Consider the following 20410-nt stretch of genomic DNA (forward strand, 5'->3'; position numbering starts at 1 on the left):
AAGGGCCATTGGTAGTTTATTGTAGGCTAGGTTTTTTTTTATTTTGGGGGGGCTTTTTTATTTTGATAGGGCTATTAGATTAGGTGTAATTCTGTTTTTATTTTTGATAATATAGTTTGTTATTTTTTGTAATTTAGTGTTTGGTTTTTTGGTAACTTGTTTTTTTTTTTGTAATTTAATACTTTTAATAAGGTTTAATTGTATATTTAAATAATTTTAGTAGGGTTAGGTTTTTTTAATATGTAATTTATTTTATTTAATTGGTAGTTTAATTTAATTTTAGTATAATAGTTAGGGTAGGTTAATTAATAGTTTAAAATTAGTTTATTTTAAGTCTACAGGTAAGTTTTAATTTATTTGAAGATTGGGATGTAGTAATTTTAATTTAAAGTTAAGGGGTTGTTAGGTTTAGGGGTTAATAGCTTAATTTAGTTTTTGACGATGTGGGGGGCTGATGGTTTAGGGGTTAATAGGTTTAGTTAGTGGTGGTGATGTGGGAGGCCAGAGGTTTAGAGGTTAATAAGTTTAGGTTGTGGCGGGGTTGGGGAGCGGCAGAATAGGGGTTAATAACATTATGTAGGTGGCGGTGATGTCGGGGGCGGCAAATTAGGGATGTTTAGACTTGGGGTTTATGTTAGGGTGTTAGGTGTAAACATAACTTTTTTTCTACCATATAAATCAATGGGGTATGCTTCATTCTCTTGCAGCATCGAACGTAAGCTTTCGGTGCTTTCATACTCCCATTGATTTCTATGGCATCCGCGGCCTCAAGGGTGGCAGATTGAAAACCAGGTGCGATGCATCCGAATAGCCACGAGCGTACCTGTTAAAAGTTTGATAAATGGGAAAAAGTGTCAAATAGAGCCGAAGGTGTATTCGGAACATCTGTAATGACGTAAGCATCGATCTGCGTCAGATTGAGACCGGCGGATCGTATGATACATCACAAATTTCAACATTTGCCGGTCTTAAGACTTTGATAACTAGGTCGGATCAATCTCGCAACAATTACGACACGGAATTCCGGCGTATTTGCGGTTGACACTTTGATAGATAGGCCCCATCGTTTTATTGTGATTTATGAAATCATCTGGGTTTTTTTTTTTTTTACAGAAGCACTATAGTCCTTGTCCTTCTGGTGTTCTGCATATGCTTCCTAGTGGCATGTATTATGTACTTACATGTCACACGAGTGCAGGTAAGTTTAAATTATATTACAAAATATTCTATCTGGCAAATTTATTGAAGGAGAGAGTCATAATAAACTGCTGAATATTCCTTTTAATGGTCTTCAGTAAAAACTGAAATTATATTTTATGTGTATAACTTTTTAAACACAAAGGGCCAGATTATGAGTGGAGCACTAACAGTTATGCATGAACGATAATTAGTGTTTGCAAGCATCAGGTTTTCCGCTTGTATTACAAGCTTAAAGTAAACACAATCGATTAAGTGCAATTGAAGTTAAAGTGAAAGTCAACCATAGCGTTTTTGAAATGCTAGGGTTAACTGTTGAAACAAATAAAAAGGCAGAAAGTGCCTTTATTCGTTTCAACCGTTTGCCGTTCTTAGCTGCTAAGGCAGCTCATGGCCCAAAATTTTTTTTTGCTAAGAGGTGACATTTTCAACTCTTAGCCAATAGCCGTGTGGTAAATCCGGTTTGGCACCCATGGGAGCCGGATTTACCGCACGGCTATTTGCTAAGAGGTGAAAACGTCACCTCTTAGCAAAATATTTGTTTGCCGTGGGCTGATGTAGCAGCTAAGAATGGCGAATGGTTGAAACGAATAAAGGCACTTTCTGCATGAAGTATCTTATACTTCATAAATTAACCCTTTAAGGACACAGCTTTCAGTTTGCTCAATTGTTTTATGACGGAAAAATTCCGTCATATGTCCTTAAGAGGTTAAAGTGCCCTTCATTTTCTTCAACAGTCAACCTTAGCGTTTCAAAAACGCTATGGTTGACTTTCACTTTAAAGCTCGTCATGTTAGCGTGTCCTCACAGCTCTGGTTAACTGTTTTGCGAAACAAAAAGGTCTCACAAAACACATCAAATATACATTACAAAGTACAGTTGCACTCATAATAATACCATCAAATAAAATTAGTTTTAATAAATATTGCACAAAAAAATTATAAGGACTCAAAGATGGGGTAGATTTATCATACCCCGGGCAGACATGATTCGTTATAGCGCATCATGTCTGCACTACATCGCCAAATGCCGAAAGTATACGCTGTTGGCATTTAACATTGCACAAGCATTTCTGGTAAAATGCTTGTGCAATGCCGCCCCCTGCACATCCGCGGCCAATCGGCCGCTAGCAGGGTGTGTCAATCAGGTGCCTCAGGTGTTAGAAAAAAAAAAGGCAAGCAAAAGGCTTTAACATTGAGATACATACATATACATGTCTAAAGATGTATATGGATACATGTGTGTTTGTGTATATATATACAGTATATATGTGTGTGTATAAATATATATATATATATATATATATATTTACATATGTATTTACGTATTTATATGTTTTTATATGTATTTACTGACATATATACACATATAAACTATAAATATGTGTACATATGTATTTATACGTTTATATGTGTATATATGTCAGTGTATTGGAGCCCTTTACAGTTAAGTAGATGAAAACATTAAAAATTGTATTTAAGCAATATTCATTTTTAATAAAGGTTTTAACTATGTATTTACTGTAAATATTTCACATTCCTATGTTTTGCACATAGTAGAATATGTTATATGTATTTATAAATAGATATTCCTATATATATCTGTATATATCTATAATCATATATATATATGTATGTGTGTGTATATACATATATATATATATATATATATATATATGTTTGTGTGTATGTGTGTGTGTGTATATATATATATATATATATATATATATATATGTATGTATGTGTATATATATATATATATATATATATATATATAGGTACAAATATATATTTGTGAAAAAAACATCATATATATATATATATATATATATAGGTATAAATATATATTTAAAGAATACATCATATATACATATATATATATATATATATATATATATATATATATATAGAATTATGCATTAATGAATAAAAGAACATATCCTTCTATTTGAAGAACACTGGAATGTGAAATATTCATATTTTCATGTCTAGTTAGCGCACTTAAGAATATGCGGTTGGATTTGCATGGGAGTATTGTTTTAGGTTCTTTTCCACTTTTTTTGCTCTTTTGACTTCTATGGGGGAATACGTTAATGCGTGCGTGAAATTGTAAATTTGGATTTTTGAGCAGATTGGGTTAGCGTGAGAGCTTTTTATTTTCAACTTGTTATACAAGCTCAACCCGACGCACACACAAATCTTACTTCTAGCGCAGTTAACACTCAAGCAGGAGCGTTAAATAGCGCTCCACTTGTAAACTGGCCCAAAAGGTTTTGTTTCTTCTTATCAATTTGTGACAAACTAATACATTTCACCAAGATCCCAATATAATATAAAATAATAGAGCCTTACGTGAAAAGAATGATGGCCATAATAATATTCTTTAAGGAATCAAGACAGAAAATGTAAAGCAAAGACTATCAGTAGATATGTGCGATTCGTTTCGGATCGATTCGGAAGTTCGGAAAATTCGGAAAATTCGGCGATTCGGATCGAACCGAATTTCCGAATTAAAATACTGCCGAATTTACCGAATAAATCCGAATTACTTCGGATTTATTCAGTAAATTCGGATGGCCATGGATTACACTACTATTGTACATATAAATCTAATCCCACCTAACACTTACCGAAATTCCGAACCGAACCGAATCCAGCCGAATTTAGTACATAATACTAGTCTAATCCCACCTAACACTTACCGAAATTTCGAATTTCCGAACCGAATCGAACCAAATCCAGCCGAATTTATTCGAATCCGAATGAATCCGAAACAAATCCGAACCGAATTTATTCAAACCCAAATGAATCCGAAACAAATCTGAACCGAATTGATTCAAATTTTTCCGAATTCGAATCACTCCGAACCGAAATTCAAAAAAATCTGAATAGATCCGAACCAAATCGAATTTTTTCGCCATGCACATGTCTAACTATCAGTACTATAAGGAATTGCAAAAAATATATTATCTGCAACAAAGCAAAAAAGCTTCCTAGACTATTAAAAGCAGGACTATATTCCAGGGCAGTAACAAAGGATTATAACTCTCCCAAAATTGTGTAACAGCTGCGTAGTGCTCTCACACCAACTAAAGAATGCAAAATGTCTTCTTTTACTAGAACAGCACTAGCAAAAAACAAAAATTCTGCTGTGATGTAGATCATTTCTTCAGGAAGCTATGTTTTAGGAAATGACCTCCATGATGAGAGGGAGATAGAGCCCAATAACAGGAATATACCTCACCCAAAAATAATTCCTAGAAAAACACAAACAAGTGTCCCATATCTAATGAATCATGTCTAGAAGCCATTGGCCTCTTTATATATTCCTGTGATACATTTCACTATGCTTTAAACATGACAGTGTCACATAACAAATGATACGCTCACAAGTCCATATGTCCTGTCAATCATCTTGTGTAAAGGTGGCTTACAGCTCATGAGCAGGGTGCTTTACTCTTTCTAACTTTTCAATTTTGTACTCTGCAATCTCATACTGAGGGGTCGATTTATTATGCTGTGAATGCAGCAGTTTCCGCGCGAGCATTCAGGCTCACCAGAAGCATAAGTTAAGAAGCAGCTGTCATAAGACCACTGCACCTTAAAGGGGCATTCAACCCTAAATTTTCTTTCATGATTCAGATAGAGCATATAATTTTAAACAACTTCCTAATTTTCTTCTATTATTTAATTTGCTTCATTCTCTTGATATTATTTGCTGAAAAACATATCTAGATAGGCTCAGTAGCTGCTGATAGGTTGCTGCGCATAGATGCATCGAGTGATTGGCTCACCAAGGTCTATTTCTATTTTTTCAACAAAGGGTATCTAAAGAATGAAGCAAATTAGATAATAGAAGTAAATGTGAATGTTGTTTAAAATTGTATTCTCTATCTGAATCATGAAAGAAAATTTTTGGGTTTAATGTCCTTTTAACTCGTCTGCCACCTCTGAGGCAGCGAACAGCAACCAGCCTGATCGGATATGATCGGGTTGATTGACACCCCCTGCTAGGGGCTGATTGGCCGCAAATGTGCAGGGGGCGGTATTGCACAAACATACGCTGTCTGCATTTATCGATGTTGGGCGTCTGACAAATGATAAATCGGCCCCCTAATGTCTTATTGCTACATAAAATGCTGGTGTTTTATATTAAAATGATAATAAGAATAATAATCTGATTTTTGTAGGTAAAATTGTTTAAAGCGATAAATATAGTGTATGTATTAATGTTATTTTTACATAATAAGAGTATTCTGCAAACACTTTCCTATGATTTCTTCATTGGCTGTTAAGTTTATTAGAATTCTGGCAACAACAAAAAAACTTATTGATGCAGAGATAAGCAAATGTAAATGATAAAATATATTGCAACAGTTCAATTAGAAGTGGTATAAGATGTTAATGAATGTTTAACTCTTTGTTTTGTTTTTTTGGTTTTTCTTGCAGTGTTTTCCAGGGTGCCTGACAATACAAATCCGAACCATTTTGTGTATTTTCATAGTAATATTAATTTATTCTGTAGCACAAGGATGTGTGGTGAGTATACATGAATTCATCTACAATTAATACATATCCTTATGTGTGTGTTCTTTTCCTTCTCTTTTACCTTTGGATTTATATGACTGTCAGGAATTTTACAAGGATACTCAAACACAAAAATGACATTATATAACTAGGCAACCAATCAGAAGCTGTGGTTTCAAGACCCTGTCCCCTATTTGTCTGCTGTTTTCTGCTTGAGAGCTGCAAGCGTTGGAGCTTCAATGCATGCACTAATCACATAGGCCTAGATTACAAGTGAACTATGGTGGGCCAACATCGCTAGAGTGCAATTCATTGTGCTCCCATTTTTATTCTCATATTACAAGTGGAAAGTAAAATGTCAGTGTTTGAGCAAAAGCCTTGGACACACTAACATCTGGAGGTCGTATAGCACAGTTGCTCTAAATCCTTCTAAGGACAAATTCCAGCATAAGAACTGGACAGGATACCATGAAAAGCACTCTTCCCTCTTATGTGGAGGTTTAGTACATGTAAGGTTAAAATTAAAATGTTATTCATTTTAATATTAAAATGGGTAACACATATTAAAAACAATTGCAGCAAGTACGCTTATGTATCATTTATTCCCTCTGATAATATCTTATGTAGCAAGGTTGTCCTGGGTTAATATTACAGGCCTAAGGACAAATATTGAATCACTATAGGGAATATGAATGACCTATATTGTAGTATAAATATCAATTGCATAAAGTATGATGGTACTCCTTGTATATTAATACAGGTTGAGTATATAGGATGGCTATATAAAGTGACGGCTGAGTATATAGGAACTATGTAGTAAAACAATAATGAGAGCACTGTATCTTGAAATAATTTGAAAGTGCATATTCCGAAAAATTAAACCACTATGTCTAGATACAATTATGTTCCTATATTGTTGCAATGATTAGATAGTATCGATGAGTGTACTGTTTGTGCCCAAAAGCAGTTACAGAAATAGTAGGGTGACCATATTGCCGCTTTAAAAAGGGACACATATGAGAAATACATGTCAGGGTTCTTATACAAAACATTTCTTTAAACAGCCCTGACATATGTATTTTTCATATGTGTCCCTTTTTAAAGCGGCAATATGGTCACCCTAAGAAATAGTAACAGCAGCAAGACAGTGTCTTGCAAATATGGCTGTGTTGTTTAGATCATTATATAAGTATCAACATTTATGCCAATGTTTTGCTTGCTCTGCTTATATATATTAGACGGATTTGTATATTGTTCCCCAATGCTGGGTATGCAAGTAATATCCGGTAAGTGTAGCAAAAGTCAGGGGTTTAAATATTCACCCTTGCTTTTATACTCTGTCAACTATGGCTTCTAGTAGTACACTTATCCATTGCAGTTAAATAAAGTTTCACCGTACTGAGAGATAATGTTTTCAAATTATATGATCCGCAGTACCACTATTACACCTGTCTATTATGACTCCATAAACAGTGTGTATAGTGTAAGTAACATGAGTTATTTGTGTGGTCACTGCTGAATCTAAACCAGCTGCAAATTGCCACTGTATTATTATTATTATTCTTTATTTGTAAAGCGCCGTCAGATTCTGCAGCGCTGTCCATGGGTACAAGGATAACAGTACAATGGAGAAACAATACAATAAAAGACAAAAATTTACAGTCAAATACAGGGGGAATTGAGGGCCCTATTCCCGTGGGAATTTACAATCTAGATGGGTAGGAAGATGAGAAACAGGAGGTGGGGACTGCAGAGGTGAGAATGATATTAGTGAGGAGATAGAGGGCAACTGTTAGTTAAGTGAAGTTAGTTTGTTAATAAGTCGGGTGATAAGCTTCCCTGAACAGAAAAGTCTTTAGGGAACGTTTAACCCCTTAATGACCACAGCACTTTTCCATTTTCTGTCCGTTTGGGACCAAGGCTATTTTTACATTTCTGCAGTGTTTGTGTTTAGCTGTAATTTTCCCCTTACTCATTTAATGTACCCACACATATTATATACCGTTTTTCTCGCCATTAAATGGACTTTCAAAATATACCATTATTTTCATCATATCTTATCATTTACTATAAAAAAATTTATAAAATATGAGGAAAAAATGGAAAAAAACACACTTTTTCTAACTTTGACCCCCAAAATCTCTTATACATCTACAACCACCAAACAAAAACCATGCTAAATAGTTTCTAAATTTTGTCCTGAGTTTAGAAATACCCAATGTTTACATGTTCTTTGCTTTTTTTGCAAGTTATAGGGCCATAAATACAAGTAGCACTTTGCTATTTCCAAACCACTTTTTTTCAAAATTAGCGCTAGTTACATTAGAACACTGATATCTTTCAGGAATCCCTGAATATCCATTGACATGTATATATTTTTTTTTAGAAGACATCCCAAAGTATTGATCTAGGCCCATTTTGGTATATTTCATGCCACCATTTCACCGCCAAATGCGATCAAATAAAAAAAATTGTTCACTTTTTCACAATTTTTTTCACAAACTTTAGGTTTCTCACTGAAATTATTTACAAAAAACTTATGCAATTATAGCATACATGGTTGTAAATGCTTCTCTGGGATCCCCTTTGTTCATAAATAGCAGACATATATGGCTTTGGTTTTGCTTTTTACTAATTAGAAGGCTGCTAAATGCGACTGCGCACCACACGTGTATTATGCCCAGCAGTGAAGGGGTTAATTAGGGAGCATGTAGGGAGCTTCTAAGGTTAATTTTAGCTTCAGTGTAGTGTAGTAGACAACCCCAAGTATTGATTTAGGCCCATTTTGGTATATTTCATGCCACCATTTCACCGCCAAATGCAATCAAATAAAAAAAAAACGCTACATTTTTCACAATTTTAGGTTTCTCACTGAAATTATTTACAAACAGCATGTGCAATTATGGCACAAATAGTTGTAAATGCTTCTCTGGGATCCCCTTTGTTCAGAAATAGCAGACATATATGACTTTGGGGTTGCTTTTTGGTAATTAGAAGGCCGCTAAGTGCTGCTGCGCATCACACATGTATTATGGCTAGCAGTCAAGGGGTTAATTAGGTAGTTTGTAGGGAGCTTGCGGGGTTAATTTTAGCTTTAGTGTAGAGATCAGCCTCCCACCTGACACATCAGACCCCCTGATATCTCTAAAAACAGCTCCCTTCCCTCCCCCACCTTACAATTGTCCCCGCCATCTTAAGTACTGGCAGAAAGTCTGCCAGTACTAAAATAAAAGTTTTTTTTTTTTTTTTTTTAAATACATCTTTAGCATATTTACATATGCTACTTTGTAGGATCCCCCCTTAGCCCCCAACCTCCCTGATCCCCCCCCAAAACAGCTCTCTAACCCCCCCCCTGCCTTATTGGGGGCCATCTTGGGTACTGGCAGCTGTCTGCCAGTACCCAGTTAACAATATTTTTTTCTCTTTTTTTTTTTTTTTTTTTTTACATTTTTCTGTAGTGTAGCTTCCCCACGACCAACCCCTACCCCCACCCCCTCCCAGATCCCTTAGATTACTTTTTGGGGGCATTTATTCCCCCTCTTCCTCCCACTTATTACATGATTATTTCTGTAGTGTAAGCGGTTCCCACCCGCTCCCTCCCGTGCACGCGCCCGCCCGCCGATCCCCCGTGCACGCGCGCGTGTCTGTGCGCGCCCCTGACTCTCCCGCCCCCGATCCCGCCCCCCTCTGTGTATCTGAAGCCATCGATGGCCGCCCACCCGCCTCCCACTGCAGCTCCCACCCACCAACGATTGCGGCCATCGATGTCCGGTGTAGAGAGGGCCACAGAGTGGCTCTCTCTGCACCGGAGGGGTACAAATTGTTATTGCAGGATGCCTCGATATTGAGGCATCCTGCAATAACCGGAAAGCAGCTGGAAGCAATGAGGATCGCTTCCAGCTGCTTTGCAAACCGAGGACGTACGCCATACGTCCTCAGGCGTTAACTGCCTTTTTTCTGAGGACGTATGGCGTACGTCCTCGGTCATTAAGGGGTTAAAGGAGGAGAGGTTAGGGGCAAGTCTGACAGCTCGAGGAAGTGCGTTCCAGAGGGTTGGTGCCGCACGAGAGAAGTCCTGTAATCTAGCATGAGAGGAGGTGATGGTAGAGGACACAAGAAGCAGGTCATTGTTGGATCTTAGGAGACGGGCAGGAGTATATTTGTTGATGAGTGAGGACAGGTAGGGTGGGGCAGCATTGGTGAGGGCTTTGTAGGTCAGGATGAGAATTTGAATTTAACTCTGTTGTGAATGGGGAGCCAGTGAAGGGACTCACAGAGAGGTGCAGCAGAAACAGAGCATTGAGAGAGGTGGATTAGCCTGGCAGATGCATTTAGGATGGATTGGAGGGGAGAGAGGCAGGAGAGAGGGAGGCCAGTTAGTAAGTTGTTACAGTAGTCAAGTCGGGGAAATTACCAGGGAGTGGATTAGCTGTTTAGTAGTTTCAGCACTCAGAAATGGACGAATTTTGGAGATATTGCGTAGGTGGTTGTGGCAGGATGAAGAGAGCAGATGGATGTGGGGAATGAATGACAGATTTGAGTCAAGCGTGACTCAGAGGCAGCAGACTTGGGGTGATGGGAAGATAGTGGTGCCGCCAACAGTGATAGAAAAATTAGAAACTGGAGTAGAGTTAGAGGGGGGAATTAGAAGTAGTTCGGTCTTGGACATATTTATTTTTAGGTGGTGAGAGGCCATCCAGGAGGAAATGCCAGATAAGCAGTCTCTGATGTGAGAGTTGACAGAAGGGGAGTGTGCAGGGGTGGAATGGTTGATCTGGGTATCATCAGCATAGAGGTGATAGCTGAGGCCATAGCTGTAGAGTAGAGGACCCAGGATGGAACCTTGGGGTTCTCCAACAGACAGGGTCAATAGAGAGGAGGAGTCACCAGCAAAAGAGACAGAGAAGGATCTGTTAGAGAGATAAGAGTGGATCCAGGAGAGGGCAGTGTCACAGAGACCAAGAGAGTTGAGAGTCCGTAGGAGAAGGGGATGGTCAACAGTGTCAAAGGCAGCAGAGAGGTCAAGTAAGATGAGTATAGAGTAGTAGCCTTTGTTTTTAGCAGAAAGGAGATTATTAGTAACCTTGGTGAGGGCAGTCTCAGTTGAGTGTTGGGGACAGAAGCCAGATTGCAGGGGGTCGAGCAATGAGTTGGAGGACAGGAAGTGGGTTAGGCGATTGAAAACTAGTTTTTCAAGAAATTTTGAAGCTAGCGGGAGCAGTGATATGGGGCGGTAGTTTGCAGGGTAGTTAGGGTCAAGGGAGGGTTTTTTGAGGATGGGGGTGACCTTCGCATGTTTGAAGGAGACAGGGACTGAGCCGGTAGAAAGGGATAGGTTAAATATTTGGGTGGGAGACAGAGAAGGAATACGATGTGAAGGAATAGGGTCAAGTGGGCAGGTAGTGAGGTGTGAGGAAGACAAAAGGGAATCCACTTCACTCTCAGTGGTTGGGAGGAGGGTGCAGAGAGTGGCAGAGGGGGTGACTGGGAGCGGAGTTGGGAGATTGCAGGTTTGTGTTGGGATGTTTCCTCGGATTGCAAGTGTTTTATTTTAAAAATAGTCAGCAAGGTCTTGAGCACTGAATGCAGATGAGGGGGTGGTGCAGGTGGGTGGAGGAGATAGTTGAAAATTGAGAAGAGTCTTTTAGGGTTTGAGGAGTAAGTGGATATAAGAGAAGTATGTTTGCTTCCATGAAAGCTGCCGCTCCAGTCCGACGCTGGCTGTAGACGCCACCTGAAATCACAGGGGGAAGGCAATAGGTGTGAAGCCACAGGGGGTGCAAGTCGAAAATGCGGCCGGTTCCGCCGCAGGAACAACAATTGAAAAAAAGGTAATCAGCTGCACTAGCGGTGTGGTATATAAAAAATCCAAAATTTATTAATGCAGTTTAAAAACAAGGTACAGGCAGGCTAAGCAGACAGAACATCCTAACATGTTTCGTGCCAAACACGGCACTTAATCATAGGACAGGTGTTCATGGTATGGCCCCTTCCTTTTAAAGGAGCCATACCCAATAGCAGGCTATGTACAATTTAAAAAGACAGTACACAAAAACCTATACACTAAAGGAGAGAAAGAGGGAGACACATGGAAAAGAGATGGAAAAGCTAACTCCAAATATTGAAGCACATCAATAAAACATGCATAGGAATTTGAACAGCCTAAATATTGCTCAAATGAATTAATACATTAATGCATTAATAAATTAAATTAAATAGTAAACTATACCTAGAGCAGAAAATGGCTATTATTTAAACTTAAACAAAAGCATTCTTGAAACAAAATAATATAATATAAATATACCATTGGGCATGTGGTGGCATGTAAGTTGTATTCGCTGCCTTAAATGAATATATATCACAAAAAAGTCATTGTCACATTGGAAGGTAACCAATAAATTTGAAACCCACTAAAGTGTATTTTAATATGGAGTAGAGAATTATACATAGATAGCACTTCTGTAATATTTGGAGTATTGGATATACCAAAACTGCTTATTCAGAATCAATATTTTATGGTCCCAGGATGAGATACTGTACATTAGAGTAAATAAGGTATGAGTAAGGGCGCCAAATAAAGAAAGCCACTATTCAAAATAATAAGACATATCCCACTCTCTATTTAAACCTGAGGGGGTTATAGTTTTGAGTTTGTGTATCCAGTATAACTCACGTTTCTGTAACAATTTACATTTATTCCCCCCTCTAATTGGAGATTCTACCTTATCTATCACTGTAACTGTGATCAGGGCCTCATGGGTGAAATGTACCTGATTAAAATGTCTCGCTACGGCAGAGTCCTTATTGTAATTCTTGGTATCATTGATATGCTCCCTAATCCTAGATCTAAGCTCCCTCGTCGTTTGTCCGACGTATTGGAGGGAACACATGCTACATTCAAGTAAATAAACTATAAATTCAGTTCTGCAGTTGGCGTAAAAATTGACCACAAAATTTTCCCTAGTTACAAAGCTTGAAAAGCTATTACTCTGTCTGATAACACCACAAGTGATGCAAGACCTTGCTCCACACTTGAAAGTACCCTTTTTCTGGAGCCAATTGGCAGCTTGTTTTTTATTACTAGTAATCATACTAGGAGCCAATTTAGTTGCTAGGGTAGGAGGTTTTTTAGAGACAAATTTACAGGATTCAGAGATACTGCACAGAAGTTCATCTCCATTCAAGATATGGAGATTATTTTTCAAAATTTTACAGATGTCATAGAGTTGTTTGGAATATTCTGTTGAAAATACCACAGAATCTCTATTGAATTTACTCCTCTCCTTTTTATGACCAATAACTTCTGATTGTTTTTTTATCTCTGACACTGTCAAATGATTTCTGCAGCTCTTTATCTGAATAGCCCCTCATCTTAAGTCTGTTAGTGAGATCCACTGACTGGGTGTAAAAGTTGCTGTCAGAATTAGTATTCCTCCTCATACGGATATATTGTGCTCTCGGAATAGAGCGGATGAGGTGGGGGGATGGCATGATTTAGCGTGGAGTATAGTATTCCCCGCTGTGGGCTTACGAAAAGTATCAGTAAATATGATACCTGTCTCAATATCACCAATTAATGTTAAATCCAAAAAGCATGCTTTGTGTGAATCTATTTGGCCTGTAAATCTGAGATTTAGCTCATTGTCATTAAGATAGTTTAGAAAGTTATTAAAATCTAGCGGATCTTGTACTATAAAAATCAAATCATCGATAAATCTCATGTATTTAATGATTGAATCTGCAAAGGGATTTAGGGTGGTGTATAAGTACATATCTTCCCACCATGCAACAAATAAGTTGGCAAACGAGGGGGCAAACTTAGCCCCCATCGCCGTGCCACATACCTGTAAAAAATAAATGCCATCAAACATAAAGAAATTATGTTTGAGTAAGAACTCCACAATTTCACAGAAAAAAATAATGAATTCAACAGAATATTGTGTAGTAGAGCTTAGGGCATATTGTAATGCTTTAATCCCCAAAGCATGTGGGATACTTGAATATAATGCCGTAGCATCTACAACTACCCATCTGAAACCTTTATACCACCTGGTATTTTCAAGATAGCTAATGAGGTGTGTGGAATCCCTCAGATAGCTATTAAGATCCTGAACAAGCGGCTGCAGGATTGAGTCCACCCATTCAGACTGGCTCAAACATTGAGCCAATCCCCGAGATGATGGGTCTCCCCGGGGGACACTGAATATCTTTATGTGTCTTGGGCACATGGTGAAATATAGGGGTGATTGGGTGTGTGGGAATCAATACTCCAAATATTACAGAAGTGCTATCTATGTATAATTCTCTACTCCATATTAAAATACACTTTAGTGGGTTTCAAATTTATTGGTTACCTTCCAATGTGACAATGACTTTTTTGTGATATATATTCATTTAAGGCAGCGAATTCAACTTACATGCCACCACATGCCCAATGGTATATTTATATTATATTATTTTGTTTCAAGAATGCTTTTGTTTAAGTTTAAATAATAGCTATTTTCTGCTCTAGGTATAGTTTACTATTTAATTTAATTTATTAATTCATTAATGTATTAATTCATATGAGCAAAATTTAGGCTGTTCAAATTTCTATGCATGTTTTATTGATGTGCTTCAATATTTGGAGTTAGCTTTTCCATCTCTTTTCCATGTGTTTCCCTCTTTCTCTCCTTTAGTGTATAGGTTTTTGTGTACTGTCTTTTTAAATTGTACATAGCCTGCTATTGGGTATGGCTCCTTTAAAAGGAAGGGGCCATACCATGAACACCTGTCCTATGATTAAGTGCCGTGTTTGGCACGAAACATGTTAGGATGTTCTGTCTGCTTAGCCTGCCTGTACCTTGTTTTTAAACTGCATTAATACATTTTGGATTTTTTATATACCACACCGCTAGTGCAGCTGATTACCTTTTTTTCAAGTATGTTTGCTTAGCTAAGCGAAGGGCAGAGGTGTAAGAGTAAAGAATGAACTTATAGTGCATGAAATCAGCTTCAGAGCGGGATTTCCTCCAGGCACGTTTAGCAGTCCGGGAGCATTTTTGTAGGTGACGTGTTTGTTGGGAGTGCCAGGGTTGGAGCTGATGACGTGGGGCTTTGTGAGGTTGGGGCGGAGCGAGAGTGTCAAGTGCAGCGGAGAGAGTATTGTTATAGTGGGTTGTAGCAAGGTCAGGGCAGGATATCGTGGAAGTGTGCAGATTTCTATTATAACCATGCCTTAATTAATTATAACAACAAGTTCACTGATTCCCTTCTCACGAGGTTAAGTAATTTTGATACATATCAAAACTATGTGCAACATTGAAAAAGCAGAACACCCAACAACCCTGCTGATTCCCCCTTAACATGTTTCGCCTTGTGGCTTTTTCAAAAGTGGAGGCACCACCCCTTTTGCAGCAGCTTTTTATATTCTTCCTACTTTACGTAATGCCTCCTATTGTAACGTCATTCCGGCTTATCCAATCAGAATCTTTGCCATCCTGCATTCTCAGTGGATGGGTAGATTGGGTTAGTGTATTACAGGGAAATGCTGATTTATTCCCCTATTTTAGTCATGTCTTAATAGGAAATGCGTAAATTGTTATTCTCCAAATTTTCAGAGAGCAGTCCCATCATCTTAGTATAAACTATATAAACTATATACAACAAAGTTCATTCTGGTTTATTCCACATTGATCATTCTACTATTATTCACAATATTGATCAATTATCCATTCTGCTCAGTGTGATTGTGTTTCGCTGTGTGGTTGACAGAGTGTATGTTTTGTGTATGTGGACATTGTGAGATGATGACATATGAGATATTGAAATAAATTAAAATACATTAATTGTTCATCATAGTGTTTATAGACTATACAATTAGTATGCATTTAGGTGATTTTAGTGAACTTGGTTGGAATTTTATGGTAATGAATGATTCTGTATTTGACAATGTTGTCCTGCAATATTTTTAGATTATACAAGTGTGATTATAATGGTTCTATTACCTTTGGAAAACTGGTTATTATTGCTCCATGATGAATCCTACTGTGATTCCTTTATCTTCCTCTTATATCTTCCTGGCTCACTGCTGCAACTACAACCGATGTAACAAGCTATCCCAACCTTATGTCTCTGCACCCTAAACCTGTAGACGGTGAGCTCTCCGGAGCAGGGCCCTTTTCCTCCTGTACTAGATGTGTTTAGTTTTGTTATGTTTTGTATTTTATCACAAATTCTTGTCATTGTATACCCCTATCATTGTACCCAGTGCTTTGGAATTTGGCGGTGCTATACAAATAAATGATGATAATAATAATAATAATATTGGGTAAATATATTTATTATGTTCATTGAAGGGAAGTATATAAATTATCATTGTCCCAATCATCAAGGAACCACCCCTTCAGCTTTGTAAAATGTGTATGGGGCAAAATTCCTAATTCTCATAATGAATATAGTATCTATCCTTGATTCTTTCTGCTCAGTGTGGTTGAGCTTCTTTAGGTATACAACCCGTGATGTACCTAATGTTTTGGTGTTTGTGAACATTAAAATTAATCAAGAGAAAAGTGTAAAACAACGTGAGATGCTCGCCTAGATAGAAAAAATGTATCATCTTAGTGTTTAGAGACTATGCAGTTAATCTGCATTTTGTATAGGTGACTTTAGTGATCTGTGGTTACTTTATATAATGTGGTAAAGCATGATAGTGATTTAGTGATTCAATATCAGTCTTTATCAGTTGATATTTTTCATTTATTTTAAAATTATACGTGTTGGTTTATGAGATTATCCTAATTCTGTTGCTGTAGACTGAGCATTGGGATACAGGTTATAATTGTTCCCTGATGTATAGTGATTCCTTCATTTTGGATTAATTATAAGAATGAGAAGTAGTTATTGTGCTTATTTAGACCATAGGGCTGTACTGTATTTAACAAGTAGATCCAGCATGTCTCTGCTTTTAATAGAGAAATAATATCTCCTCCTCAGATTCCCAAAGTGACTTTTATGTAAACAATGACTTGCCCCACTAGTCAATCCTTTACCATCCTCGAGATCTTTCTTTGCTGATTTGATGTTCTTCAAATGTTCCAATATTCTTACCTTTAGTTTTCTGGAGGTCATACCTACATAGATAAGATTGCATTTGCAAGTGATGCCATAAATTACTCCTTCTGTATTGCAGTTTATGTAGTCTTATGTAGGTGAAATTACCCGGTGTTAATTTAAGTGTTATGTTTTTATTCTCATAATGACTCAAACTGATCATCTCCTTTGATTTTTGGTTCTTCGATAATCAACTTGGATTTTTTCTCCTCCCAAGATCTCTTCAAGTATTGGATCTGCTTTGAGAATATTCAGATGTTCGTTCATAATTTCTAGGACTTCCTCCGATTGAGCATTGTACACATTAGGATTAATCTGGTCTTTTCCTCTTTGTTTTTGGTCTTGGGATTCAACAGATTGTTTCTGTCAGTGCTTAATGCCTTTCTCTGGGCTTTCTTTAAAGATCTTTTACTATAGTCTCTTGATAATAATCGCTGTTCCAGTTCTTTTGTTCTTATCTTGTAGGTCTCAATATTTGTGCAATTTCTCCTGATTCTTAAGAATTCTCCCTTGGGGAGAGCTTTCACTTTCTGGGGAGAATGAGCACTTTAATGGTGCAAAATGGTGTTTGTAGCAGTTTATTCTCTATAGAGATCTGTATGGATCTCCCCATTTGGTTGTTTGACAATTTTTAAGTCCAAGAAGGTTACCTCTTTGCTATCAATTTGCCAGGTAAGTTTGATGTTCAAATTGTTATTGTTTAAATCATTTAAGAATTCCTCCAGTAAGTCATGGGGGCCTTCCCACATAAGGAAAATATTGTCTATATACCTGAGCCATATGGGGATGTGATCTGTGTATTTATTTTTCTCATCAGTGAATATCACATGTTGCTCCCACCAGCCCAGGAATAGATTTGCATATGTTGGAGCACATGCAGTCCCCATTGCGGTACCTTTGATTTGGAGTTAAAACTGGTTATCAAATATGAAAAAATTATGATTCAAAACAAAATCCAGAAGTTTAACGATAAATTTATGTAGGAAGCCCTCCGAAGATGCTGTAAGGAAACTTTTAACTTCTTTGATGCCCAGATCATGGCCGATGCTTGTGTATAATGCCTCAACATTGGTAGTTACAAGTAAGGTATTATCTTTTGATGTTACATTTTCTAGTTTATGAAGCACTTCCATAGTGTCCTTGACATATGAGGGTAATGTTTGTACAAATTCCCTTAATCGATAATCAATAAATTGGCTCGCCTTTTCTGTTAAATTGCCATCCCAGTGGATTTTTTGTGTCTTTATGAATTTTGGGGATGATATAAAATGTGGATGTTTTTGGATTTTTAACTGTTAGAAATTTATTTTCTTTTTGGCTAATAATTTCATCTCTATATGCATTATTCAGAATATTTTCCCTACATGTACTAAACCTCCATATATGAGGGAAGAGTGCTTTCATGGTATCCTGTCCAGTTCTTATGCTGGAATTTGTCCTTACAATGTTTACCTTTTGATGCACAGCAGCTCTAAAACATTAGTTATAAGTGTGTATAAGTTCGCTATTTCACACAATCATTACTATAAGTGTTCCCTCGATCATAATAAGAGTAGTGCCATTGGTTTCTTTTGAGCTATGCGCTAAATCCTTCACCTAACAGACTTAACACTTGGAGGTCGGATAGCACAGCTGCGCTAAACCCTTCACATAGCAGACTTAACATCTGGAGGTCAGATTGCACAGCTGCACTAAATTCTTCACCTTACAGACTTAACATCTGGAGGTTGGGTAGCACAGCTGCACTACATCCTTCACTTAATAGACTAAATCCTTCACCTAATAGACTTAACATCGGGAGGTCAGATAGCACAGCTGCTCTAAATCCTTCATCTTATAGACTTCTATGTAGCGCACTCCAAAACTCAGGTCCTGGCTTTAACTTGAGATTTAAGATTTTACATACACACATAGAAATTATATATATATATATATATATATATATATATATATATATAATCAAATCAATGTAAATATTTGCATAGGGAATTAGCACATCTAGGCAAGATTCCCTGCTCGCTTTTTCGCAGAAATACCTCATATACAATGTTACCAATGCACAAGAGAATTCTGGGTAAGATATGCAAATTAGATATGCAAATTCTCAGTTTTTTTTGCTTCAAAATACTGTTTTAACACAGCTATCCTTTTAACAGGATTATTGCAGCAAACCAGAAATCACTCACTAGACAGCCTGTTTCGTTCTTTTTGGAAATCATCAGTAGGAGATAGGTTTCTGGTTGCTGCAGTGGTAAAGCTATTTTCAAGGTTAAACCAAAATTCATTAAAATTATGGGGGGGAGATAAAAAACTGAAATTAAAATCCTCCATGTCTCAAAATTAAATCAATGTAAATATTTGCATAGGAAATTAGCACATCTAGGCAAGATTCCCGCTCGCTTTTTCCCAGAAATACCTCATATACAATGTTACCAATGCACAAGAGAATTTTGGGTAAGATATGCACAGCTATCCTTTTAACAGGATTATTGCAGCAAACCAGAAATCACTCACTAGACAGCCTGTTTGGTTTTTTTTTTTAACTCATCAGTAGGAGATAGATTTCTGGTTGCTGCATTATATATATATATATATATATATATATATACACAGTGTATATAAATATATATATTTATATATATAATTTCTAAAGTTGTCCAAAGCACTTACTGGACTTTGAACAACATTATACTTTCATTTTACTAGTGACGTTTTGGGACAGTACAGTGCTCCTTCCTCAGACCGACCTGTGCTATGGTATGATACAAGCTTATTAACCCTATACCAGTAAATCCCACCCACAAACACACCAATCACTGCACATGGTCAGTGATTGCAATAAACGCACACACCTGTATGAATCTCCCAAACCTCTCAGCACACCTACACCTAATTAAAAATGAAAACAAAAAACAAAACAGAGAACTCGCTCATCCACAGCTCAGCCCATATTAAATGTCTCCATTAGCAAAAGTGTAGCATTCCTCAAAGATCAGAAATAGTCAAGACAGTTCTAGCAGACTGTCAAATATTTAGTCAGAACACCACTATAACACTGCAAAAAAATAAATATAGGTATATATATATTGTAAAAACAAAATCAGATATAGGTAGAAATATGTATTTATGAATAAATCCAACATATTCTTGTATGCAAAGAATATTGGAATGTGAAATATTCATATTTTCATGTCGGGTTAGCACACACGAGAATATGTGATTGCGTTTGACTTCATTCACTTCATTCAAGTCTCCATTGACTTCCATTGGGGAATACATGAACGCACAGGCAATAGTCTAAGTACGGATTTTTGCACTCGTCTGGTTAGCGTGCAAGCGAAAACAACATACTTGTAACTCATAATACTAGTGCAAAAATAACTATATTATAGATTAATTATAACTTTTTTTGTGCAATATTTTTTTAAATAATTTTTATTAGATAGTGTTATTATGAGTGTAAGTGTACTTTGTAATGTCATTTTGATGTGTTTTGTTCAACTTTTTTTCCCACCAAACAGTTAACCAGAGCTCTGAGGATGTGGTAATCATTATAGTTTAATAGATAGATAGGATATTCAGTTAACAGTGAACGT

The 20410-nt window shown here is 37.0% G+C and overlaps 1 protein-coding gene across 1 annotated transcript in view; it reads left to right on the plus strand.

Moving 5' to 3' along the window:
* ADCY1 (adenylate cyclase 1) overlaps positions 1-20410 on the plus strand; it is a 720437-nt gene that overhangs the window by 598432 nt on the left and 101595 nt on the right. Inside the window, exons 11-12 of the mRNA XM_053715756.1 lie at positions 1114-1198; positions 5646-5735. Coding sequence (XP_053571731.1) covers positions 1114-1198; positions 5646-5735 — 175 coding nt within the window. The remainder of the gene's footprint in view (positions 1-1113; positions 1199-5645; positions 5736-20410) is intronic.

Source organism: Bombina bombina, chromosome 5 (genome assembly GCF_027579735.1).
Source record: "Bombina bombina isolate aBomBom1 chromosome 5, aBomBom1.pri, whole genome shotgun sequence".
NCBI classification, from domain to species: Eukaryota; Metazoa; Chordata; class Amphibia; order Anura; family Bombinatoridae; genus Bombina; species Bombina bombina.